This window comes from Danio rerio, chromosome 19 (genome assembly GCF_049306965.1).
Source record: "Danio rerio strain Tuebingen ecotype United States chromosome 19, GRCz12tu, whole genome shotgun sequence".
NCBI lineage: Eukaryota > Metazoa > Chordata > Actinopteri > Cypriniformes > Danionidae > Danio > Danio rerio.
In genome coordinates, this window is record NC_133194.1 from 914,999 (window position 1) to 942,500 (window position 27,502).

Here is a 27,502-nt window from a genome sequence, read left to right on the forward strand (position 1 = left end):
TTAAAAACTGAAAGAGTACTGCTGACCATACCAACTAACTTAATCTGAATAAACATAAACAAAGACACTGATCACACACTTACCAAATCTGTAGAGACAGAACAACCAACACCAGCTGGAGCCGCGTCTTTATTAAAAGGAGACGAGCAGCAAATTTCATCATTTCCAGATGCAAAAAGCTCTCTAGTAAAAAATGTTGCTTACTAACGTATTGTTGACGCATGTTAGCACACTACTGTAATCCACACTTGAGTCCAGCTGCGCTCTCATAGCGGGAAAGGACAACAAAACCTTCAATGCAGCACATTTATAAACACAACACTGACAGCCCATATCTCCGAACAATTCTTCTTTCACTTGTTTTAATTACGGTTGGCAACACAACGTGGCGTCCCTCTGAACACTGTAACAGGTGAAAACAGCCTTCAAAGCGATCACGCATATTAATGAAGTTGCACCTCATTCACAATAGAGCGCGCTGATTGGTTCGAATCAAGTCTTACTCACAAATGAATGCTGGAAACTCAAAGATGTCACGTTGTACTTGCCAGTACAGACATCTAGTCTCCATGCTGGAATGTACATAAGGATATAATCGCTGTGATAACAGTAAAATAACAAGTAATTTACGCCAATTTTGACCTATTAGGGAAATGTGTGTGTCCTAATACTGTGTTTAGGGACACTTATATGACTGTCAACATCTCAACAAATGTGTTTTGGGGTTTCGTGACCCTTTAAGGCAAGTAATTCCATTCCTGATGTCCATGTAAACGTGGTCGCTCTGTGTTTCTGCAGGTCAGTGGAACGTGAATGAACAGCGACACAAGATCCTGGACAGCAAACTCTTCATGCTGGACATGCTGTACTCTCAGAGCAAAAAGCCCTGCGAGGAGGACGAGGATGAGGATGAAGAGCTGGCGGAGGATAAGGAGGCAGACGGAGAAGAGAAAGAACCGGACGAAGATTCAGCGACAGCGCCGGACGAAAACACCGAAGCAGACAAGAAGCAGGAGACCCAGAGTAACGTTCGGGCGTTCGCTGAGCGCTTCGGGGACGTGGTGAAAGGTTTGACCTCTCCACCAATAGAATTGCAGGATCTGCCTCCTCCTCCTCCTCCACCACCACCGAAGAAGGAGTCAGACTGTATTTGGGATCAGCTGATGGCGAGTCCGAGAGATCTGCGTATCGGTGATATCGACTTCACTGATTTAGGAGATGAAGATGATCAGGATGTGTTGGATTCTGGGAGTTTATATAGCTCTGGAGACCTTCAGGCTCCGCCCCCTCCTCCCCCACCCTGCCCCTTTAACCTCCCGGCTCCGCCCCCTATGTTCGGCTGTCCTCCGCCCCCTCCCGTCTTCAGCATACGTGTGCCTCCGCCCCCTCCCTGCTTCTCCAACCAGGCTCCGCCCCCTCCGGAGATGAAGGCGGAGCTTCCACTCTTCCAGAAGAAGAAGAAGACCATCCGACTGTTCTGGAGTGAAGTTCAGCCTGCAGACTGGATCTACCGGAACCACAAGCGCAGCCAGGAGTCGCTGTGGTCCAGACTCGAACCTGTCAAAATCGACACCGCTAAACTTGAACATCTGTTTGAGAGCAAATCCAAAGAGATGCCTGTCGCTAAGGTGAGCACGAATATTCGCTCAGTATAATCAGTAAAACAAATGAAGCTCTGCGTGTTTTGAATATCTGACTCAATAAATCTGACTCTTTTGTTCATAACGGTGTGTGGTGAAATATACATTTTGTTTTAAAGCAGATGATTCATAATTTATATAAATAATTGAGCTAATACTTTACTGATTTGCTCAAAAAGAATGATTGTTTTGGTTTGGTCCAATATGAACTCATTGAATGTAGTAACATTTGACTCTTATGAACGATGCTTCATCGAATCACAAATCACTTATCGAATTACTTAACGAATCACTTAACGAATCACTTATCTTTGACTTTGAATCAATCTTGTTTTCTCACTCAGTCCAATTAATTCTAACTTTTAAAGAACATTTGACTCTTATGAATGATGCTTTAGATCTGTGTGTTTTGATTCATTTCAACTGATTCACTTACTGAATCTGACTCTTTTGTTCATACAGTTGTAGTGAAATATACGTTTTTAAATTTGTGCATTTGATTCATAATTTAAATTAATTATTGAGCTAATACTTTATTGATTATGGTTTGGTTTAAAATGTGCTCATTGATTCTAGCAATACTTGACTCTTAAGAACGATGCTTTAGTTAATGGCTCAGTTATTTGACTTTGAATAAATCTTGTCTTCTCATTCAATCACATTTCTGAACTACAATTTGACTCATATGAACCATGAATTAATTCTGTTATCTTACTCAATCCAACTGAATCTAACTTTTGAAGTAACATTTGACTCTTATGAACAATGCTTTAGTGAATCACTCAGATCTTTAACTTTGAATCAATCTTGTTTTCTCACTCAGTCCAATTTGTGAGCTAATATTTGACTCATATAAGCTGAATAACTTAATCTAAAAATATATGATTCAGTCATATGAATCAATTCACTGGATCAACTAACACTTGACTAACTTGTTGAATCTCACTCATCTGTTTGTCTTATAGTTTGTAATTAAATGTTCTCATTTTAAGGTTGTAATTAATTATGAAAAACATTGTGAAGACATTGACAGTGTTTGCTGCTAAAAAATAAACCGTTGAATTGTTGACTTGAATCAGTTCAGTGGCTGAATTCATTCATAAGGAGTAATATCTGACTCACTGAACTCTTCTGTATTCGGAATCACTATAATGAGTGTAATGCAGTTAAAAACACTGATTATGTGTGTGTGTGTGTGTGTGTTAAACAGAAAGCAGCAGCAGACGGGAAGCGTCCAGAGATCATTGTTTTAGACTCCAAACGCAGTAACTCCATCAACATCGGCCTGACAGTTCTTCCTCCGCCGCGCACCATCAAAACTGCCATCGTCAACTTCGATGAGTACGCGCTCAACAAAGAGGGCATTGAGGTGCGCAGACTCACACTACTCAGCAATTTACAGTGTTAGCATTATAGAATGTTACATATGGTCCTTTTCGGATTGTTACACTTTTCAATGTTTCATAATCTTCTGTAAAAATGCCAAAATGTAACATTTTATAATGTAGCATTCTAAATCGACAAATTGTAATATTGTAAACAAAACAATGTTCCATGTGGTTGTCTTTGAATTGTTACATTTCTGAATGATCTGTTTGGTCGTTTTTGAATTTTTACATTTCAGAATGTTCCGTTGTTCCGTTTGGTTGTTGTTGAATTGTTACATTTCAGAATGTTCCGTTTGGTGGTTTTAGAATTGTAACAATTCAGAATGTTCCATTTGGTTGTTTTTAAATTGTTACATTTCAGAATGTTCCGTTTGGTCGTTTTTGAATTGTTACTTTTAAGAATGTTCCGTTTGGTGGTTTTAGAATTGTTACATTTCAGAATGTTCCGTTTGGTGGTTTTAGAATTGTTACATTTCAGAATGTTCGGTTTGGTCGTTTTAGAATTGTTACATTTCAGAATGTTCCGTTTGGTCGTTTTAGAATTGTTACATTTCAGAATGTTCCATTTACAATCTTATATTTTGTTGATTTACAACCATTTCTTTAGAACGTTACAATTTTTCAATTTAGAACTATATTTAAGGATGTTTAATTTCGATTAATAGCAGTTTTTTAGAGCCTCTTGTCAGTCTAGAAATCTTTGTTTTAGAATGCTACATTGTGTCATTTCAGAACTCTTCATTATAGAAAGTTACATTTTGTTAAATTCAGTTTAACACTACATTTTAGAATATTCTGTGTGAAACTTTTAACCCATTCTCCAACTCTGTCTGTGTGTGCTGCAGAAAATCCTGACCATGATTCCCACAGCAGAGGAGACTCAGAGGATCCAGGAAGCTCAGCTGGCCAATCCGGATGTTCCTCTGGGCAGCGCAGAGCAGTTCCTCCTGACCCTCTCCTCCATCAGCGAACTCTCGGCTCGACTGCAGCTCTGGGCCTTCAAACTCGACTACGAGGCCACGGAAAAGGTCAAGCAGAATCCACATTAGACATTTCTTCACTCTCACTTTTCATTCAATTGTTGCATCCTGTAAAATACAATATTAATATCTAAAATGAATACTAATATCAATATTTTGAAAAGGACTTAAAGAGGAAGTATTACACACATCCAAACATGGAGAAAAAACTATACAAAATAATCGTGTTGCATAGATATTTTTATATTTGATCTATAATTTGTATCATATATATATTATATACATTTATATTGTATCTAAAAATAAATAAACATCAAAAACTGTGCAGAAACACACAGAAGAGTGTGATGAATGTGTGTTGGTGATGATGAACTGTTCATGGAGATCTTACAGCAGATGTGCTGACGGCCAACAACACATTTCAACATGCCAAAGAGCTTCAAGTCAAAAGCATCTCAGGCTCTCCGTCTTTTTCCATTTAGCGCTCAGAGCATTCCTCAGGTTTTCCGTGTTTTATCTTCTCCTCTGACGCAGGAGATGTTTGAGTGCTCTTAATGGAGAGGAACGTCATGTGCTCCAAACAAAAGACTCCAATAACCAGAAACACATTTGTTTTCCCTCCATCTGAGAACAGACAATCACATGCAAATCAGGGCCGGATTAACCAATGGGCCTTATGGGCACAGGCCCAGGGGCCCGTGCGCACCAGGGGCCCCTGCGAGGGGGGAGAAAAAAAGACAATTTCGGAATGTCTTTTTAGGCTAATTGCAAATAGCGCATCTAGTTGGACTAAGCTATTCAGGGTTTACGCCCATCGGTGCCTGATTGATAGAGACAAGATGAGTAAAGAGTCGACAAATAATACAGTCGGAGTGGCGCACCTTGTAAGGCACACGGTATCATCTTTTGACGCGATTATCCTAACATCGGTTCGAATCCACCATCAGTTGAACTCGTGCTACTTTTTTTTCTCCCCATTACATATCAGATTGGAAATATATTTATTTTTAACAGGAAAGACACATTTTTTTAAAAAATAGTGCAAATGTGATATAAAGTCACAAGTGTCTCGTGGGTATTTAATAATGTTTAGCCTTATTATAGGCGCCTGCCGCGCCTCCCTCTCTTCAAAAACTCTATTGCTCAGACAACTGTATTTCCTCTGAGCAAAAAAATCGCGATCACATATTAATATTATTATTATATTTAAATTGCCTTTCTTTCTTTAACTAAACAGAATGCTGTAATTGGTCAAGCGCGGAAACGTCAGTTTTGTAATAACCCGCACTAAACTGAGCGGACTGTAGTGTAACGTTATATCTGTCATAGATCAAAAATGAGTGGACAAGTGGATTTAGCAAACGCGAGAAAAAGAGGAGAGGAGGCATCTTTATTGAGGCATTTTCCATACACACCTTCTTTAAACAGACCCGTGATCAGGAGAAAGAGGGTACAGAAGAAGACGTTAACTTTAAATGATGAGTGGCTAGCATTAACCAGGCGGAGGAGGCTAACGGCAGCGCAGCGCGGACTGGATTCATCGTGTGAGAGACAGACAGAAAGAGAGAGAGAGAGAGAGAGAGAGAGAGAGAGAGAGAGAGAGAGAGAGAGAGAGAGAGAGGCCCAGAAGAGGAGAGAGACGGGAGAGAAGAGGTATAGTGTGTGTGTGATTTCGGATACTTTTAGGTTTATAATCAAGTCTTCATCACGAGAAGAGTAGAGAAAATACAGGGAGAGGAGGAGAGAGACAGTAAATTAGTGTTTGTATTATGAAAGACTCAGATTCATAGAACTCAGATTCATAGAACTGGATTGGAGAAGCATTGTGCGTTATATGCCATGGCAATAATATGCTTTATAAGTTTGTAAAAGCAATACACTAAAATATCCTTAAAAAAAATATATATATATATATATATATATATATATATACTGAACCACACTGTTCCAGTTACTATGACCATTTATGTGAAGCTGCTTTGACACAATCTACATTGTAAAAGCGCTATACAAATAAAGCTGAACTGAACTGATATATATATATATATGTGTGTGTGTGTGTGTGTGTGTGTAGTTTTATTAGTATTTTTATTTAATGCTTTGAAAAATAATTAAAATCTTTGCAGACTATAAATACATATGTACTATATAGGCCTATCATTTATTTAAATATGTGGGCAACAAATTATAGATTCATTTTATTTAAAAATTATTAAATTATTCTTATTTTTTAAATTCAACTATAGGGGTGCGGCCAGGTAGGGGGCCTTACAAGATAATGTGCCCAGGGGCCCCTGAGTTCTTAATCCGGGCCTGATGCAAATGGATGAAGATCCTGTCCTGCACTTCAATCTGCACCACAGAAGCTACACTCCATCTGTGATGTCATCACGCAGTCGCAAATGGAGCTTTCTAAAATGGAACATTCCAAAATGCAACATTCTTTAATTAGCAATCTAAAATAATAAAATAACAATACATTTTATTGCACTTTTCCTACATACATAGAACTCAAAGCACTTCACAAACAAACAAACAAGCATTGAAAAATAAAGCAAATAAACAAATGTATAGACAAATAAAGCAAAAATAAACAAGAAATACAGACTCAGATAAAAGCATACATGTACGCGCATATATCTACACAATCACACACACAATAGTCCTTACATATGCATTTACATGCACACACTGTACATGCATACACACACACACCTACACAATATATAATTAGCATTCTAAAATTAAACATTCTAAAATGGAATATTCTGAAAAGGAACATTCTAAAATGGAATATTCCACAATGCAACATTCTAAAATGGAATATTCCAAAATGCAACATTCTTAAATTCTAGAATGGAACATTCTAAAACGGAATATTCCAAAATGCAACATTCTAAATTTTAAAATGCAACATTCTAAAATGGAATATTCCAAAATACAACATTCCAAAATAGAATATTCCAAAATGCAACATTCTAAAATGGAATATTCCAAAATGCAACATTCTAAAATGGAATATTCCAAAATGCAACATTCTAAAATGGAATATTCCAAAATGCAACATTCTAAAATGGAATATTCCAAAATGCAACATTCTAAAATGGAATATTCCAAAATGCAACATTCCTAAATCCTAAAATTAAACATTCTAAATTGGAATTTTCTAAAATGCAACATTCTTAAATTTTAAAATGCAACATTCTAAAATGGAATATTCCATAATGCAACATTCTAAAATGGAATATTCCATAATGCAACATTCTAAAATGGAATATTCCAAAATGCAACATTCCTAAATTCTAAAATTAAACATTCTAAATTGGAATATTCTAAAATGCAACATTCTTAAATTTAAAAATGGAATATTCTTAAAGTCCACATGAACCTGAAGCTGCGACATCATATTGCGTCGCTGTTCCTAGAGAAACAGAATATTAAATGAGAAAACAGTGGGCGTGGCTTGTTTTTTTACTGTGAGCTGATTGGATGTAGAAAAATGGGCGTGTCATTCAGACAGATAAGTAAAAGGGTTTGTGGAGAGTTACTAGAACCTTACAGACTCCTCCTGTTCACCATTTCTGTTTGATGTCAAAACTGACAGCTGGAGGGCGTGGTTAAGGATGTTAGCCACGCCCACTTACTAAGATATACTTAATCTGACAATTTAACTGAAAAAAACAGGAAGTGCATTTTCAGATTTCCATGAAAGATTAGAAAGGCAAACTAATGCTTTTGCTCTTAATGACACGCACAGATGAAGTGATCAGCACACAGCTAACAATGAGAGAAAACTAAATCAGTATGAGGAGATCTGAGCCCATGCAGACTTCACATGGAGCATTCCACTATGTAAGAGTCTACAGTAAAGCATTCAGAAATGGAACAGTCTAAACTGATGCAGTGTGTTCGGTCTGACAGGAAGTGGCCGAGCCTCTACAGGACCTGAAGGAGGGCATGGATCAGCTGGAGAAAAACAAAACACTGAGATACATTCTGTCCACTCTGCTGGCCATCGGGAACTTCCTGAACGGCTCAAACGTGAGACTCCACACACACACACACACACACACACACACACACTCATGTGATGACAGTAAGTGTAGCTGATGCTGGTGTGTGCAGGCCAAGGGCTTCGATCTGAACTATCTGGAGAAGGTTCCGGAGGTGAAGGACACGGTGCACAAACAGTCTCTGCTGCATCACGTCTGCAGCGCCGTGCTGGAGAACTGCAGCGACACCACTGACCTGTACTCTGAGATTGGCGCCATCACACGCTCGGCCAAGGTACAACAAACACACACACACACACACACACACTCATGCATAGACTGTGAGTGACTCTGTGGTTGTGGTGTGCAGGTGGATTTCGAGCAGCTGCAGGAGAACCTGACTCTGATGGAGCGGCGCTGCAAAGCATCATGGGACCACCTGAAGGTGATCGCCAAGCACGAGATGAAGCCGGTGCTGAAGCAGAAGATGTCGGACTTCCTGAAGGAGTGCGCAGAGAGGATCATCATCCTGAAGATCGTGCACCGCCGCATCATGAACAGGTGATGAGCAGACCATACTCTGACTGCTAATATTACCCACCATATCATTAGAACTACAAACCCTGGGTGAAAAGTGTAAACAACTACAAACATGGCCGACGCGCAGTCAGGATGTTTGAATGAGTGTTGATTGATGTTTCAGGTTCCACTCGTTCCTGCTGTTCCTGGGTCAGCCGGCGTACAGCGTGCGGGAGATCAGCGTGACGCGCTTCAGTAAGATCATCAGTGAGTTCGCTCTGGAGTATCGAACCACACGAGAGCGAGTCCTGCAGCAGAAGCAGAAACGAGCCGATCACAGAGAGAGGAACAAGACTCGCGGGAAGATGATCACCGACGTCAACACACAGGTCTCACACACACACATTCACAGTCATGTTACAGTCCTTCATTAATAATTCAAATTACGCCAGAGTTCAGATTATTCTGTGGGTGTGGTTTCACTTCTATATACTATGCACTGTGGGTGTGGTTAGAGTATTGGCTGTTCACTGATGTGGGCGGAGCTAGCACTGTTATGTTCAGTGTGTGTGGTTACAGCTTGTATATTGAGTGGTGTGGGCGGGGCTAGACATCTGTTATTTGGTGGGTGTGGTTTCACCTCTATATACTCTGCGCTGTGGGTGTGGTTAGAGTTCTGATTGTTTGTTATTTGGGCGGGGCTAGCGCTGTTATGTTCAGTTTGTGTGGTTACAGCTTGTATATTGAGTGGTGTGGGCGGGGCTAGACATCTGTTATTTGGTGGGTGTGGTTTCACCTCTATATACTCTGCGCTGTGGGTGTGGTTAGAGTTCTGATTGTTTGTTATTTGGGCGGGGCTAGCACTGTTATATTCAGTGTGTGAGGTTACAGATAGGATAATAAATGATGAGGGAGGAGCTAGAGTTTAGATTATTCAAAAGGTGTGGTTTCACCTCTATATACTCTGCACTGTGGGTGTGGTTAGAGTTCTGGTTGTTTAGTTCTGTGGGCGGGGCTAGCGCTGTTATGTTCAGTGTGTGTGGTTACAGCTCTGATTATTGAGTGGTGTGGGCGGGGCTAGGCAGCTGCTTATTTGGTGGGTGTGGTTTCACCTCTATATACTCTGCGCTGTGGGTGTGGTTAGAGTTCTGGTTGTTTAGTGATGTAGGCGGGGCTAGTGCTGTTATGTTTAGTGTGTGTTGTTACAAATAGAATAGTAAATGATGTGGGAGGAGCTAGAGTTTAGATTATTCAGTGGGTGTGGTTTCACCTCTATATACTCTGCGCTGTGGGTGTGGTTAGAGTTCTGGTTGTTTAGTTCTGTGGGCGGGGCTAGCGCTGTTATGTTCAGTGTGTGTGGTTACAGCATGATTTATAAGTGATGTGGGAGGAGCTAGAGATTATTTACCCACTGATTATTCAGTGGGTGGGGCTTCAGCACTATATCCTCTGCATTGTGGCTATCCAGTGATGTGGGCGGGGCCAGATTTCTGCATGTTGTGGGCGGAGCTAGAGCTGTGATTAATCTGTGAAGAGAGTATGAGGACACACTGTTGGAGGCTGTAGGTCGTCTGTTGATTCTTCACTTGTGTTTCTCACCACAGACTGATGATGAAGAGGACAGTGAGGTACGAGAGTGAGAGAATATTAACAGAATGTTAAAGCTCAGCATCACTAACGGAGTGTCATTGTCATTGTATAAGCTTGTGTATGTTGAGCGGCAGTGTTTTGGTCTGGAATTGGCCTGTTGTGTCTGTGTATGAAATCTCTGTGGTTTGATGTATTGTAGCATTTGAACGTTTTATTACTAACTGTGTGCTGATATTCAATATTATAATATATTGTGATGATGAACATGCATGAATGCAACATGGAAATAAATACTGTGAATATTAAGTAGTACATAACTATTTTGCAGCTGTGACCAATATCCTGATAAAAACTTCAGCAATTAATCACAACAATTTACTAACTAAAAAAAATATATATATATATATATATATATATATATATATATATATATATATATATATATATATATATATATATATATATATATATATATATTTATTTATTTTATGTATTTTTTTATTCTTATTTATATACTGATTTTCCTTGCAGTATTTGTATTTTTAATGTGATTTTATGTAGTTAAACTGACTTATTTTTATTTGTATACTTTTCTATTTATTAATGCATTTTTCTATTTATTAATTAATTTTTTTAAATAAAATTTTTAATGCTTAATTTTATGTAAATGTAAATAAATAATACATTAAAAAAATAAAACATTACATAATAATGATAATAATTATTACAAACTCATGATAAAGCTAAATCATTGAGTGATTATAACTAGGGTGATTCTAACTGTTAAAACTGTGTGTGTTCAGGCAGCAGGTCGTGTGTGTGTGAGCAGCAGCAGTAGTGCGCCTCCTGCAGGGCCGCAGATGCAGGTGCAGCCACAGCCACAGCCGTCGCAGCCGCAGGGTTTGTGTGACGCTGAAGATGCAGCCGAACACCAGCAGATGACGGCGGTGCTGAAAACCAGAGACCTGAGGACACGCACACGCACACGAGCAACACAAGGTCACACACACACTCACACTAATGCACACACAAACATACTATATAAGCTCACACTGATACAAACAAACACACACACTACAAACTCACACAAACAATGCAAGCATACAGTCACACATACAAACTCACATAAACCCACACACACACAAACACGGACACACCCCAGCAAGTTTCAATTGCTGAACATTCAATCAAAAACTCCCTCTCGTGTGTGTGTGTGTGTGTGTGTGTGTGTGTGTGTAGGCCGCAGTGCGTGGGCTCCAGTGAATGAAGAGTCTCAGATAAACACCGAGGACGCAGCGGATGAGATCATGGAGAGAATCGTACGATCAGCCACTCAGAGTCCCCGAGAGCGAGCGCAGCCGCGAGAACGACGACGCTCACGCGCAAACAGAAAATCACGTCAGTAAAATCACACACACTAACCTACATCAGCAGATCAACACAGAACAATTCAACAGCTTACTGAAACAGCGCTGTGTGTCATACATGATCCCTCAGGCTTTTATCTAGAATAATCATCGAGATCTCTGAGCTCCACCAGTGAGGAACAGAGAGCGTAAAGGTTCTGGAAAGAGCCCTAAGCTAAGAGGAAAATAAAAAATGACCCTAAAGTCCTTAATCTGCGTATTCAGAGCAGTTTGACAAATAGCCAACAGAGTCGAAACCGTCAATAATAGGTTAAAAAGGAAGATATTAAACAATAGGAAAAATGATGGACATTTATACAGAGATTAATACAAAAATAAAACTCTGAATCTCAAGATTAAAGTGTTCAAGAATTAACATTTTAGGAAAAACAACTTCAAGAGTTCACCCTTAGCTGATGATTGATTATGAAGCGTGTTTGGCATGCTTTCCCGGGAGAGAGACCTGAGCTCATAAGATCCTCAAGCCCGGGGTTCCCTCCTGTTTGCAGGTCAAAAGGGGAGTTTGAGCTCAGGTAGATGTGGAGAACTCCCCTGCTGTAGTAGCTAATGAACAGATAGTGATCGCTCTTAACAGATAACTACTGACTAGCAGCATGTCTATGGTGCTGGATTAGTCAATTAACCTAAGCTGCATGTTTTTTGACGGTGGGAGGAAACCGGGGAACCCGGGGGAAACACATGTGAGCACGGGAAGACGTGTAAACTCGCACAGAAACATCGGCTGGCTTGGTAAGGACTAGAACCAGTGACGTTCCTGCTGTGAGGCAACAGTGCTAACCACTGGGCCACCGTGCCACCCATCTAGGAAAGGATGAGGAGTAGGGGTGGAGGGGGGGATTCTTCAAAATGAAGATGGCTGTGGTCTGATTGGTGAATGATAAATTGGGTAATGAATGACCAGCTGTGTTCAATCATAAGCACGTGATCCTCTTAATATTAGTTTATGAATAGACTTCACTTAATAAAATGGTAAAAATAATTATTTTATTCTTAAGATGCAGGTTTTTTGAGAACTTTTTTCCAATATAAATGTCAAGATTGTCCTAATCAATGAGCAGTGAGTTTAGTGACTGCAGCTGAATCTCCACTGTTTTGCTGTTCTCCATGTCTCAGTGAGGAGGACTCTGAAAGGCGGCTTGACCCCAGAAGAAGCACAAGCTCTGGGATTCGACACGTCAGACATGCCGGTGTAACAGGACGTCCCGACTGAACACACACTGATGCATTTGCCTTCAGCAGAACCGATCTCAGGACGCCCAGAACCCACACACAGTCAAACTACAGTGTGTTTAAAGCTGCAGAAAATCCGCTCATGGGTCATTTATAGAGCAAAGCTCCGCCTCCAGAATGTGTGTTCCATTCTAAGCCACACCCACTCATTGCATCACACCTCAGCAGCCAATCCCAGGCCTTCTCTGCAGTGTGATTTGTTCAATGAAATGTTTTGAATCTCTAAGTCAGGGTTTGGCCCTTCATTCATTATGAAATGATGAATTATTGAAACGTGGCTTCACTAGAATCACTTTATTAAGTCAGTCAGATTTAAATGGATTATTTATTGTAAAATGTTCAAGAGAACTTTATAAGAGCACTAAAGAGGGTTTATTTTTGAGGTTCCAGAACTGAGAAACAGCTTTTAAATGCCGACTGTGATGTTTCTATCAGTTTTAATGACGAGGGTCTGTGAGTTTTGACCCATTTCATGACGAAAGGCAAGTAAATAAATGCTTTAAAAGCTTGTTCACACACAAAACAATCAAGCAATTCTGACTATCTCATAATTCTAAGTTTATATCTTTTAATTCTGAGTTTATTTCCCTCAGAACTGTGAGATAAATATTCATAATTAGCCCTTTAATTAAAGTCCAGAACTGGAAGTTGCTGCGGACTTTAATTTCAGTGTTTACAACTGAATATTGAGCAGAGGGCGGGGTTTATTTTTGAACTCCGCCTCTTATCTTTCACTTCCAGCAAGCTAATGGTTGGAGGGGGCGTGGCTTAGCATAATTCGCCCAATCAGAGTCATCAAAGAAGGACTGCTGTTCCAGAGCATCACCAAAACAAAGGTTTCTCATTCAGAAGATGATATGACACAGATTATTGTTCACCTAATATTGATTAATAATGTGCGCTACTAAAATCAACACTGTACATTTGGATTTAATGCAGACTTTAGGCTGTTTGAGTGTGTTATAGTGGCTTTTAATGTGCCTTTGACACAGAAGGAACTATGAAAACAAAGAGACTGACTGTAGCTCACTCATGTTCTGTATGCTCTTACTCTTCAGTCAGTGTCCAGCATGTTCGGGGAGTTTGGTGTTGGTTCATGAAACCATGTGGTGTTGCACCTTATAATGATATAGGATTTATATGACTAAAGATTGAGATCTACATCAGATGCATTCTCCCAGCTAACAAGGTGTACCAGATTTTTTTTTTAACGAGATGTAAAATAGTATTAGTGTTCTCCAGCTCTCTGAAACTGACCCTTTCAGGCTTTGATCCAAACTGTGCTATTTTGGTTACAATCACTTTAAATTCAAATGAGATTGTGCTCTTTTCAGAAGAGGGCGGAGCTACAGATGCCTGTGTGTCTGCATAGTGGCTGATTCAAAACAGGTTCTCAGTGCTGGTCAGGTCACATCTGTAATCCTCTTAGTCTATGCTGACATCATCTTCAGCAGCTCAAACACTCTGATGGCTAATGGACAGACGGCTGCTTCTCACTCAGGGCTGCTGGAGATGCTAATGAGGAAAAGATGGGTAATAGTGGGCGGGGCTTTCCCCCTTTGATGACACGCACAAAGAGAGAATGTCAATCACAGTGTTTCTGCATCAAGTCTGATTAGAACAAACACAATTCATTCATGTTGAGCATTAGAGGCTGCTGGAGATACTCACACACTGCTGACACACACACTGGGGTTAAACTATGAATAAAAGTCATTTCTGCATAACAGCTCACCTTTAATTGTAAAGAGTGACCTTAATAACATTATTATAACTAAAAATCAACATCAATACATTGTCTAACAAGATGTACACAAAAACATGTTAACGCTTATGTGAATGTTTGCGAAATGTTTTTAGAACATTAATATAATGTAAACAGAATGTTCCAATAATGTTTTAAGTATAACACACTGACAACATTAATATAACATCTGAATCTCTATTAATATTTGAATAACGTTATCCTCTAAATCTTTTTTCATTCATTCAATGATTTTCCTTCAGCTTATTGCCTTATTTATCAGGGGTCACCACAGCGGAATGACCCGCTAACTATTCCAGCATATGTTTTACACAGCGGATGCCCTTTCAACTGCAACCCAGTACTGGGAAACACCCATACACACACACACTAATACACTACGGCCAATTTAGTTGATCAGTTCCCCTATAGCGCATGTGTTTGGACTGTGGGGGAAACCGGAGCACCCGGAGGAAACCCACACCAACACGGAGAGAACATGCAAACTCCACACAGAAACACACACTGACCCAGCTGAGGCTCGAACCAGAGATAATGTGATGCCACAGTGCTAACCACTGAACCATTGTGCTGGCCTATATCTTTTTGAACATCCAAAAAATAGCAATATAACCTAAAGGGAACGTTGAGGGAATGTTTTTACAACGTAAACTTGTTAGCTGGGAATCTCCAAAAATGACTCTAAATGTACAAAGAGGTGAAAGTATTTTTTGATGATGAAGAGACTGTAAAAATGCCCTTTTGTTTGTGATGTTCGTCTGATTGTAGTTGTGTTTTCCTGTATGTGTTTATTTAAGACAACTGAAGCCATAATGAAGGACACGCACAGAGGAAGAAGTGTTCGACTCTCGTCTAGTTGAGTTTACAGTGTTTGTTTAGTTTGAATGCCTTTATTTCAGAAGACAGATCACCAGCTCACCTGTTTTTACTTCATTAGCTGTAGGAAATGCTGTATCTGAAGTTATTTTGCAGAACTGAAAGACGTTTTCCACTTTGATCCACATTTGTTGACGCACCCAGCAATAAAAGCCTTTCTGAAATCCGACTGCTCTCAGTGTTTGATTGCTGAATCACTGTGATTATTCATCTATTTCAGCTTAGTCCCTTTATTAATCAGAGGTCGCCACAGCGGAATGAACCACCAACTAATCCAGCATATGTTTTACACAGCGGATGCCCTTCCAGCTGCAACCCATCTCTGGGAAACATCCACACACTCATACACTACAGCTAGTTTAGTTGATTAATTCCCCTATAGTGCATGTGTTTGGAGGAAACCATGCCAACACATGGAGAACATGCAAACTCCACAAAGAAACACCAACTGACCCAGCCGGGACTTGAACCAGCGACCTTCTTACTGTGAGACGATCGTGCTGCCCTGTGATTATTATGCAAATCCATAATTTATTTGACTTTTTTTCATTCATTCCCATACTTTTTAACTCTTATTAATTTCAACAATTATATTAAAGTATTATTAAAGTAATCAGACAAAAGTAATCGTGAATACCGTTAACAACTTATTATTTATTTAGTTAATTTATGCATCAAATTATGATTATATGGTTTATTAACACACACAGATATATGTGCTTTTATAATAATTCAACTTATTTTAATAAGTTAATCAGGTTTTAACTATAGATTTTTAAATTATACAATGAAGTTTAACTTAATTTATTTAGTCAGTTTGATCGATGTAAGTTAAAATGATTAACTAAAATATTAATGCAGCAATATTTTTACAGTATTTAATGCTATGTTAATGCTAATTACAGTATATATTGACTGTATTAAAACAAACTGAGACTCCAAAGACACAATTTTCCTAAAGAGATGGACTCCGGTCATGCCTTTACTTCTTAAATAAAGAGCCGTTGTTATGATCAAGGTACCTCCTTTCTTTCTCCATCTTATTATCCCATTTTATTCTATTTATTTAATTTTGTAGTATTATTACAATTTTTTCTTCCTCTTTTATATGTCCTAAGGATGTTTTTATTTAATAAAATAAAATAAAAATAAGTTGTGTGCAGCACTATAGTAAATTATATATATATATATATATATATATATATATATATATATATATATATATATATATATATATATATATATATATATATATATATATATATATATATATATATATATATATATATAGACAATAAGCTCCAGAAGGCGTCCTTTACTCTGGTGTAACTCTAATGCATGCTCAGAATGTTTAATACAGAGTCAGACTGTTATGATCAACATCATTTCTTTCTTCACTTTCATCATCTTATGATCTCTTTTATAAAATAATATTACATATTTTTTGTTCTTTACATGTATCTACAATCATTATGGTAGCTAGAAATTAATTAACTAACATGCAAATAATAATACACTACTCAGCTGTGGAGCGCCGTTAGCCCGCTTCTCTCCCCGCCCGCTGCAGCTCCTCCTCCGGCCAGCAGGCGGCGAATCCCCGCCCAGTTTAACCCCAGCGCGCTTCTTTTCTCCAGACAGTCCGCGTGACGCAGTTAAATCAGGAGTGTGTTCTGCAGAGTTACGGCTGTATTTCTCAGTTGCTGAACTCTTAATTATATCACGGAATGGCGCAGAATATGTTGCTGTACTGGGGCACGGGCTCTCCGCCGTGCTGGAGGCTGATGATCGCCCTGGAGGAGAAGCAGCTGCAGGGCTACAAACACAAGCTGCTGTCGTTCGATAAGAAGGAGCACCAGAGCCCGGAGGTGAAGGCGCTCAATCCCAGAGCTCAGGTGAGATTCCAGCACCTGTGTGCAACTCTACAGAGTCTGTAGGAAACAACACTATACTGACTGATAGTAAAGTGTACTATTATGCATATTGTAGTAAGAGGAGAACTCCAGAAGGTGTCATTTTACTCTGGTGCAACTCTAATGCATGCTCAGAGTCTGTTTAAAATAAAACTATAATGAGTTACAGTAAAATGATAGTGAAGTGTGTTATTATGTGTATATTATATTAAACTGAGAGCTCCAGAAGGCGTCCTTTAACTCTGGTAAAACTTTAATGCATGCACAGAATCTGTATAAAATAACACTACAATGAATTATTAGCTCTAGTGAAGTGTATTAAAATGTGTGTATTAAAGGAGAGATCCAGCATCCGTGTGCAACTCTAATGCATGCAGAGAGTTTGTATATAATAATACTATAGTGATGTAAACTATAGTGAAGTATATTATAGTAAGAGAAGAGCTTCAGAAGGCGTCCTTTTACTGTGGAGCAACTCTAATGCATGCACAGAATCTGTATAAAACATACTACAGAGATTATTATAGTAAAGTGTATTATCATGTGTATATATTAGTGTAATAATAGAGCTCCAGCAGGTGTCCTTTACTCTGATGCTACTCTAATGCATGCACAGAGCCAGTATAACATAATACTATAGGACTTACAATAAAAACTGTATTAAGGTATGATTTTATGTATTTTATAATGAGAATAGAGCTGTGGAAAGCTTCCCTTTACTCTGGTGCAACTCTAATGCATGCACAGAGTGTGTATAAAATAATACTACAGTGTTTTATAGTAAATACTATAGTAAAGTGCATTATGTATATATTATTGTAAACGGGGAGCCCCACAAGGCGTGCTTCTGATCTGTGTGCAACTCTAATGCATGCACAGAATATCATATATCTGTATAAATGTATATAAAATAATAATACCATCGTGATTAATAGTAAACACTATAGTAAAGTGTATTATTATGTATATATTATAATGAGAGGAGAGCTCCAGCAAGTGTCTTTTACTCTGGTAATGCATGCACAGAGTGTATTAAATAATAACACAACTGATGATGGGGTTTTAGACATTTTGCATTGCATTTAGACATACAACATTAATGATGGATTCAGTTTACTGTAGATTATATGTGTTGTGCCAGTAATTCTGGAATGACTTGCGTAGATGTAGAACAATAAAGGATTGGGCTGTTTATATTACTATAGTTGTTTGTGTTACCATAGCAACTGTATAATTAGCACAACAGAATCATTCCAGTACTTCATCATTCACAAAACGCAACATTATTTTTGTATAATTCACTATTTTGTCATGTGGGGGGTTTCAATAATGCACTTGTTTTATTTTGCAGCTTCCAACATTCAAGCACGGAGAGATCGTGGTGAACGAGTCTTTCGCCGCGTGCCTTTATCTGGAGGTAATGACACATAATAATGACACTCAAATTGTTCTTATTAATTAAAAAAATGATCAATAAATCTTTAAAAATGTATTTTATTCCAACTAAACCTGCTGAAGATGCTGTTTAAATCCAGCTAAAGGATTTCACACTGTATTTATGTGTTTACTTTGCTTGCTTGACGGTTTTGTGCTATTATAACTGAACAGAACACACAGTGTAGAGCAGTAGTAGTCATATATTTGTTGTGGTTATATTTAAATAGATGGAGAGGTAATTATCACTCTTTAATAAATGACTTCTTGTCTATTTGTAGAGTGTGTTTAAGTCTCAAGGCACTCGACTGATCCCAGACAATCCTGCTGAAATGGCGCTCGTCTACCAGCGCATGTTTGAGACCGAGAACCTGCAGCAGAAGATGTGTAAGAGCGCTAAACACTTCCACATGCTCATATAGTAAATGAGAATAAGTGTGGACTAGTGTCGTCACCATACCGCAATTTCAACTTCGATACGATGTCTTGAAAAATACCCTATCCTTCCTATAGGTCAGAGAAATACGACGCATATATTATTACAATGGGATTAAATGTGTACTGTAAATATTTAATGTTTCATGCACATGGTGAAATGTAAAATACATGCATTTAAATCTTCATGCCTAGACTATTGCAACTCAGTTAACATGAATATTGGTCAATAATATATACATAATTTACAAGCACTCCTCAGCGCAAGTCCTTAAGTCTAAAAGGCAATAAATAACATGCAGTAAATGAATGCAATCTAAATGAAGCAACCTATTTTCTGCATAAAATCTTAATATCTTGTTGAAATCCTAATATTATAATTAATTAATATTATTAAATCTACCAGAGCTAACATGGTATTTTAAAAACTAATATTAACAAATTATTTTATTGTATAGATTATTACCATTTGGCAATCATTTAAATCTGCAATGCATCTGCATAAAAACTAAATATGCAATGTTTATTTTGCTAGCGCACATTGTTTGTCCTAAGGTGAACTAATTTGGTTTTGAATTAAAAATGGACTATTTGTATCTGATTGGGCGATATATGCTTAGCCACGCCCCTCCCACATTTGCTTGCTTTGAGTGAAAGGTGAGAGGCGGGGCTCACGGACAAACCACACCCCCTAGTTAACATTTCAATACATTTTCAGACTAAAATAGCGGCCATCAGCAACTTCTGGTTCCCGTGGAGTTTATTGAATATAAATCGTGTGTTTTCAGACGAAGTGGCCTTTTATGATTGGCTTGTGCCTGAAGGAGAGAGACTGGAATCTGCTCTGAAGAGGAATAAAGAGAAGCTGATTGAGGAGCTCAAGCTGTGGGAGGGATACCTGGAGAAGGTGGGCTTGCGTTTATTAGACACTCGCATATAACATGTAGAAGTCAGCTTCTGGAGACTAATAGAGGAAGTCTCTTCATTTAGTTATCTGGGAAATTAATCTCATTATTAAAGCAAAATGGATTTTTGAAAGTGCATTTAAAATGCATGCGATTTTCATCATTTAAGACCAGTCTCAAATTTAAGATTTATGCTTCATATGAAATCTGAATAAATTATCTTTTCATTCATGTATGGTTATTAGAATAGGGCAATATTAGGCTGAGGTAAAAGCACATCTAAAACCTGTTGATTTAAAAAAAAAAAAAAAATATATATATATATATATATATATATATATATATATATATATATATATATATATATATATATGTGTGTGTGTATATGTGTGTGTATGTGTATATACACATACACACACATATATACACACATATATACATATATATATATATATATATATATATATATATATATATATATATATATATATATATATATATATATATATATATATAAATATGTATATGTATGTATGTATTGAATTTCACTCTCTGATTCGTGTATATATCCTGTTATTGCATTGCTTTGCATTATTAGTTTGGTGGATTTTTTTCTGCAATATCATGCAGTCCTACTGTAAATCCCATAAGCCCTGAAACTGCCCCTTTGCCTGTTCAACTTTCCTCTCATCAACTCTGATTGGTTCTTCAGATGGGTAAAGGCTCATATCTGGCTGGCAAGAACTTCAGCATGGCCGACGTGGTTTGTTTCCCCGTCATTGCATATTTCCCTCGACTACAGTGAGTGAACATCTCATCTCCATTCACACGTTAAATTCCACATTACCTTTGACACATTATGACCACAGACACTGGTTAGAGTGTTTTGTGTTAATGATAACCTATGGACAGAACAGGGTGTCTGCGGGGTATTAAAAACTCTTAAAATGTTTCAAAAGCTAGTTTTAGGCCTTAAAAGTGTCACAGAAATATTGTGTTGTGGGTTTTGAATTATTTTAAACAGGTCTTAATTTCATACGCCCATGTAAAGCTACCCAATCACTCCATCTCAATAACACTTTGAACATATTTTGATTTATTAACTTGTCAATATCTTCCTTACAATAACATTGGTTTCAACATTCTCCATGTATTTAGAGCTGCCTGCTGAGGACACTGACCGGCACACACATGGTTTTACACATGCATTTAGTTTATTAGAGTTTTTAAAACTTGTCTTGTCAAACTTGGCTGGCATTATGCATTATGTAATATATGCAAATAATATATATTTTAAATATTATTATTTATACTATTTCTTTATTTGCATTATTTTAAAATTAATAATAAATAACTACATTAATTTTTTTTATTTGAGCAGGTAAAAACATTTTCCACTGGGCCATTTGAAAACAAAGACCCTTAGCATTTAGCCCTGTATAAATCAGTGATTTCTAGCATGATGGTTTTTAAAAAGTCTTACATTTGACTAGCATGAATCTGCAGAAATCCTGCACAAGGTCGAGCAGACGTTTCTGATATCAGTAAAGAGTTTAATGATTGATGCTGATGGGTGAAGGTTCAGTCGACTGGTTTAATGTTTGATCGGTTTCATTCGGTTTAATGTTTGATGTGCTGTCAGGTGTCCTAAAGAGAGATGTCCCAGACTGATGGAGTATTATGAGATGGTGAAGGATCGGCCCAGTATTAAAGCCTCCTGGCCTCCAGAGTGGCTGGAGAAGCCGGTGGGTGAAGACATTCTCAAGAGCCTCTGAGGAACCGGACGAAACATCACCTTAATGCCTTCCTGAAGAAACTACCCTTTCACAAAACTAACCGACTGTATTAAATTGAGGTTTATTTAATTTCCTGCATAAACATGTTAACGCTGCATGATATTGGGAAACATTACATTGCAATGTTTTGCTTTTTTACAATAGTGATGTTCTAGTTTAGTATATCTGCATAAAGTATAACAAACTTGATTAATGCCAAAACAAAGAATAAAAAAAGAGAATTTAAAAAAATATATATTTTTGGTACGTCTTGACGGTAGTCAGACAGAGATATATTGAATAATCAAATGTAAAGTCACAGTCTTCCATATATAAGTGACATGCAGCTTATCTACTGTGTTCATGCTTTAAACTCATTCATGGTAACAGCATTAAGAAGACAAAAAATACTCATGAAAATGCAGATATTTAGCTCCACAATAACACCTGGTCACCTGTGATGCCTATTTTGATCCTGAACTGTTCTATTGTGCTGCTGAGATTGATGTGTTGCAGAAGGGGATAGTTCACCCAAATACTCCTACTTGTTCCAAACTAGTTTGAGTTCTTTTGCTATGTTGAACACAAAAGAAGAGACTTTGAAGAATGTTGGAAACCTGTTACCAATGACTTCATTGTTTTTTCTTTCCTACTCTGCATGTGAGTGGTTACATGTTTCCAAAATATCATCATTTAAATAATAAGAGTTTTCATTTTTGGGTAAAATATTCCTTTAAACGCTTTGCTGTTATTGTGCCTCATTAACATGATTAAAGTTCTACATGATTATTAACTGCTTTTCCAGAGCAGAAGATTGTCCGGCAGATTTCGATTAAAGATGACTAAAACAAACTAAAGTTTTCTTTCATAGATGAATGGTTTACGTTCAAATGTGATGCTGAATTTAGCATGTTATCAGTCTATTTTGTTGTGTGGGCCTATCATTCTTTTGTGGGCAAGCTATTCACCCTAATTTCCATCAATAAAATGTTTCTGTTTTATATAAATCACAAAACATGTTGACTAATGTTAGTTCATTCATCAACAAGTAAATAAATAAAGGAAATTCTGTCATTGATCTGTCTTTTACTTGACATATCCTAAGTATTTTTAAGCGAATGAGACACATCGGCACATACTGAGGATTTAAACATGAACATATGTCTGTACTGATATTTAACTAAATAAAATTAAAATATAAGTACTTTTACTTACCGGTAGCGTGATATGAATCGAGCTCCACGCACGTCCTCGGATCTATCCTAATTAATATTCATGAGTCTAACCGTCAAACTGTTTAACGCCATGGGCTTGGCGTTCGAGTTTGACGGTTAGGTTCATGAATTTTAATTAAGCACAGCTAGACTCTAATAACTAACGCTGTTTGCTTATTTTTCAAATAGTGCTCTGTATAAAACACAACAGTAGCATATTATATTCGCATTAAGAACAATTTTCTTCCAAGAGCTACAGCGTCATTGTTATGATCTGCCGCGTTAAATATTCGCGCTCTTTAGAGTAGGCTGGATTCTGATTGGCTGTTCTGGTTGTTTTTATCCACCTTAAAACTCATAGTGAAAGTAGTTTTAAAGATATTTGTACTCCTTTAAATGTTTCACAGATTATCATCCAATGAAGTCTATGAATACACAGTTTTGAAAGAACAGCTTGATGAAAGTTATTTTCAGCCATGTTATTATTAATTCCTTTTCCAGTACTGGGTTTCTAGCTGGAAGGGCATCCGCTGCGTAAAACAAATGCTGGAATAGTTGGCGGTTCATTCCGCTGTGGTGACCACAGCCCTAGATTAACGAAGGGACCAAGCCGAAAAGGAGGTAATGAATAAATAACATTAATTCAGTTTGTAAATGAGTTAAACACAAACAAGTTAGCATTTTAGAAGTGTATATTTCCTTCAGAAACTGAAAAAGCATTAATAAACCAAAATAAAATGTTTTTTAATACAATATCTGATGAATGCAAATAAATTCTGTATAATAACCGTTAACTGTCTTCAAGTCAGATAATTCAACACTGTTTTAAAGAGACAGTTCACCCAAAATTAAAACTCAGTCATCATTTATAAAGGTTTTTGACTTCTGAAGCATTTCTCTCTTCTATTAAACACAAAAAAGCATACTCTGAAATAATACCAGAACTCAGTAACCACTGACTTCCATTGTGTTTGTTTGTATTTTCCTACGATGGAAGTCAGACGTTACAACATTCTTCAAAATATCTATTTTTGTGTTCAACAGAAGAAATTAAAAACAACTCAAATGTTTGTAATCTAATGATGATAACTGGTAAGTACACATATTTTGGTCACACTTTACAATAAGGTTATATTAGTTAATGCATTTACTAACATGAGCAAACAATCAACAATACATTAATTACAGTATTTGTTCATCTTAATGAAAATACATGTGTTGGTGTTACCTCACGGTGCATTAATTAATGTTAATTATTATGTCAATAATGCATTAGTAAATGCTGAACTGTGATTAATAAATGCTCTATTTCAGTATTGTTCATTATTAGTTGATGTAAGTAAACACATTCACTAATGATTGTAAAGTGTAACCCATATTTTTTTCAGTGAACTGTCCCTTTAAGAACAAAATTCCTGTTTATCTCTAGACAAGCAGGTTTACATGCGTTATCGCCACACCGTATAAACGCTGGGCTCCACACAATTCAATCAATCAACAAATTTAAGTGTATTGAACATGAAACACTCAAGAATTGTGTTGATTCAGCTCATTTTAAGAAGCATTATGAAAGATCTGCAGGAATCATCCTCTCAGTCTTCTCAGAATGCTCCAGCTGCTTTATGAACAGCATGTCAGGGACTTCATTTCCCATAATTCCTCCCAGCATGCCTAGAATGCAGCTCAATGATTGAACTCAGTACAGATGAGCTCTAATCATCATCATCCTCCTCTGATGAAGAGCGGCTGTGGCTCTGTCGGTAGCAGTGCGCTAGGTTGCGGAGCTGCTCCAGGTATTCGCTGATTTCTGCATGTTCGGGGCCGTGCGTGAGGAAACTGGGGGCCACGCGCCGCAGGTCCAGCGATGCACAGGCTCTCTGCAGCTCCGACAACTGGAGACCCACGGCAGGACTGCTCTGGAGAGACGTCAGCACAGGAAGACATGACACAGGCGGACAGGACGCTGGACACACGGAAAGAATAGATTTAAAGGGACAGTACACACAAAGAATGAACTTTTGTCATTGTTTACTCAGCCTTTACTTGCTTACAAATCTCTTTGAGCTTCTTCTGTCGAACACAATTGAAGATATTTTGAAGAATGTTGAAATCGAATAATCAACTTCCACTATAGGAAGCAGAAACACTATAGTAGTCGATGGCTATTGGTATGCAAGAGAATGAAAAATAAAAGCCAAACATGTATTTATATTAAATGTTGTTTTAAATATGCAACTGATGCATTGTTTAATTTAATATCCATTCATTTTGCATACATGTTAGCACATAAATCTGCAAATTAGTTTAGTTTTTGACATATTAGACTCCAATGGTTTAACAAGGGAGATTATTACTTTATAATTTATAATAAATAAAAAGGCTCATAACCATTTAAAGAAGTCAGATGTTAATGTGACTAAACTTGTTCTCTTTTAGGTAAGTTAGGGCTAGGAGCACATGTGTTTCTGTTCTGCTTAATAGCAGAATAATGAGAGAGATATTGTTTTGAGAAATGGTTATAACTGTTCTTGAAAGTCAAGTTTACATACAGTAATTCTGCCTCTGGGAAAGCTCAGATGATGCTGTCAGGGTTTTGGAAGTTTCTAATGTTTTGGAGTGGCCATCACAAAGCCCTGATCTCAATCCTATAGAACATTTGTGGACAGAGCTGAAAAAGCTTGTGCGAGCAAGACAAATCTGACTCTGGATTCTGCCAGAGGAATGGGCCAAAACTCATATAGTGAGAAGCTTGTGGAAGGAGACCGAAAACATTTGACCAAAGTTATACAGTTTAACAGCAAAGCTAAAAATACAAAGGAAATGTGTGTAAACTTTTGACTGTCTAGAAATTAATAAAAACTCTCTAAATAAAATTCTTCTATGTTCCTTTTTTTGGAGTGTATGTAAACTTCTGGTTTGGATAAATTGAAAATGGATGAATTGGATGAATTAAAACTGATAAAGTCTGTTGTTAGTACTACTGAACATTTTAATAAATTGCATAGAACTGCTGTTGAAATCTACAAGTATAAAATAAGAAAGGGTGATAAAAACACATGAATCAGATTGTTTAATGTTGTCTTTACACGAATATAAACTATGAAAAAAGTTTTTAAAAATCTTTATAAGCTGACAGTAGTGTGATGAAGCTCTGTTAAATAAATGGATATCTGAAAAAGAAACAGATAAAACAAAGGCAGGCAGGATGATTTGGCTCTGTATGTTGTTGAGATATGTGGGGGCGTGGCTTTCCAAACTTAAGGCGGATCTGAATGCATGCTTATAAACAATTGAAGGAAAGGGGCGGTTTTATATTGAAGAGACTCACGGGACGCAGGAGTGCTGTGGCTCTGGAGGAAACCCTGAGCACTGAGAGACGGACTGAAGATCTGCGGGAATGGAGGAGTCACTTTACTGCCACTGGAGACCAGCTGAACCGCCCTGCACACACACACACACACACACACACACACACACACACACACACACACACACACACACACACACACACACACACACACACACACACACACACACACACACACACACACACACACACACACACACACACACAGATATGAGGTCAGTCACAGGACAACAGTCTCAGAGCTGCTGTGTGTGTGTGTGTGTGTGTGTGTGTGTGAGACTCACAGTGGGGATGATGGGTAATGTGACCTGACGTATGCAGACAGAACATCCTCTCCTGAACGCTCATAGTGCAGAGGACTGGGCGCCTCCATCCCGGGGAGTAAACGACTGGAAAAAAAAATTAAATAAAAAATCATAACTAAATTGTGACCTTAAAACGTGTTTAAAACTGTTTTTATTGTAGTCGAAAACAAAATAAATCAGACTTTCTCCAGAAGAAAAAATATTGTCAGAAATACTGTGAAAAATTCCTGAATCTGTTCAACATCATTTGGGAAATATTTGACAGGGAAAAACAATTTACAGGAAGGCAAACAATTTTACTGCAACTTTAGATGATACCATAACAATATTTGAGTAGTGTACATATGTATATATATATATAATTAGTATTAATAATGCAGTATAAAGGCGTCCTCTGACCTGACTAAACTCTGCTCATCCACACCCTTCAGAGTCACTGATTGGCTGAAGCAGAAGCGTCTGTCACTGATCTCAGGACAGGCAGAGAGGGATCTCCATGGCACGGCATTAGAAAACGCATCCAGAGCGTCCGGCAAACAGCCGCCGAGCATCATGGGAAACGGCACAGAGCCATACGCTGAAACCACCTGCAGAAAACACAAGCGGACACAAACTTTAATCCTAGTGGAAATTCAGCTTGTGCTGCAGTAGCTGAGGTAAACAATATCGATGACAAGATTCTTCATAAGTTAACGTCTGTAACCATTGAGTCCAACAGCAGGAAAATCAAACACAATAGAAGTCAATGGT

At 37.8% G+C, this 27,502-nt stretch overlaps 3 protein-coding genes and 1 long non-coding RNA gene across 12 annotated transcripts in view; 2 read left to right on the top strand and 2 right to left on the bottom strand.

Moving 5' to 3' along the window:
- Positions 1 to 15,576, top strand: part of fhod3a (formin homology 2 domain containing 3a) — a 57,851-nt gene extending 42,275 nt beyond the window's left edge. For 4 of the 8 annotated variants that reach the window (XM_021468221.2, XM_021468223.2, XM_021468224.2 and 1 more), the window contains 11 exons: positions 799 to 1,628; positions 2,851 to 3,009; positions 3,874 to 4,056; positions 7,930 to 8,049; positions 8,134 to 8,295; positions 8,371 to 8,561; positions 8,704 to 8,908; positions 10,124 to 10,147; positions 10,913 to 11,108; positions 11,349 to 11,507; positions 12,650 to 15,576. In XM_021468221.2, the coding sequence (XP_021323896.1) occupies positions 799 to 1,628; positions 2,851 to 3,009; positions 3,874 to 4,056; positions 7,930 to 8,049; positions 8,134 to 8,295; positions 8,371 to 8,561; positions 8,704 to 8,908; positions 10,124 to 10,147; positions 10,913 to 11,108; positions 11,349 to 11,507; positions 12,650 to 12,729 (2,309 nt within the window). In that variant the 3' untranslated portion in view covers positions 12,730 to 15,576. The remainder of the gene's footprint in view (positions 1 to 798; positions 1,629 to 2,850; positions 3,010 to 3,873; positions 4,057 to 7,929; positions 8,050 to 8,133; positions 8,296 to 8,370; positions 8,562 to 8,703; positions 8,909 to 10,123; positions 10,148 to 10,912; positions 11,109 to 11,348; positions 11,508 to 12,649) is intronic. The other 4 variants (XM_021468222.2, XM_073931295.1, XM_073931296.1 and 1 more) reach the window with 1 other exon arrangement.
- On the bottom strand, positions 112 to 23,156 carry LOC141378953 (uncharacterized). Of its 2 annotated transcripts, XR_012394785.1 has the most exons (4): positions 23,082 to 23,156; positions 4,400 to 4,632; positions 3,885 to 4,116; positions 112 to 1,557 (listed from the first exon to the last, which is right to left on the bottom strand). It is a non-coding gene; the product is annotated as an uncharacterized lncRNA (long non-coding RNA). The 2 variants fall into 2 exon arrangements; XR_012394786.1 differs by lacking the exon at positions 4,400 to 4,632 and having other exon boundaries at positions 1,469 to 1,557.
- On the top strand, positions 17,057 to 22,402 carry gstr (glutathione S-transferase rho). The gene is given in 6 exon segments (NM_001045060.2): positions 17,057 to 17,299; positions 18,669 to 18,734; positions 19,033 to 19,138; positions 19,975 to 20,093; positions 20,804 to 20,892; positions 21,734 to 22,402. Coding segments are annotated over 6 exon segments (681 nt in total). The 5' UTR covers positions 17,057 to 17,131; the 3' UTR covers positions 21,867 to 22,402.
- Positions 23,157 to 23,754: 598 nt separating the features above from the next.
- msto1 (misato mitochondrial distribution and morphology regulator 1) overlaps positions 23,755 to 27,502 on the bottom strand; it is a 14,110-nt gene continuing 10,362 nt past the window's right edge. Inside the window, 4 exon segments of the mRNA NM_199887.1 lie at positions 23,755 to 25,043; positions 26,409 to 26,521; positions 26,732 to 26,836; positions 27,152 to 27,339. Of these exon segments, the coding sequence (NP_956181.1) occupies positions 24,793 to 25,043; positions 26,409 to 26,521; positions 26,732 to 26,836; positions 27,152 to 27,339 (657 nt within the window). The 3' untranslated portion in view covers positions 23,755 to 24,792.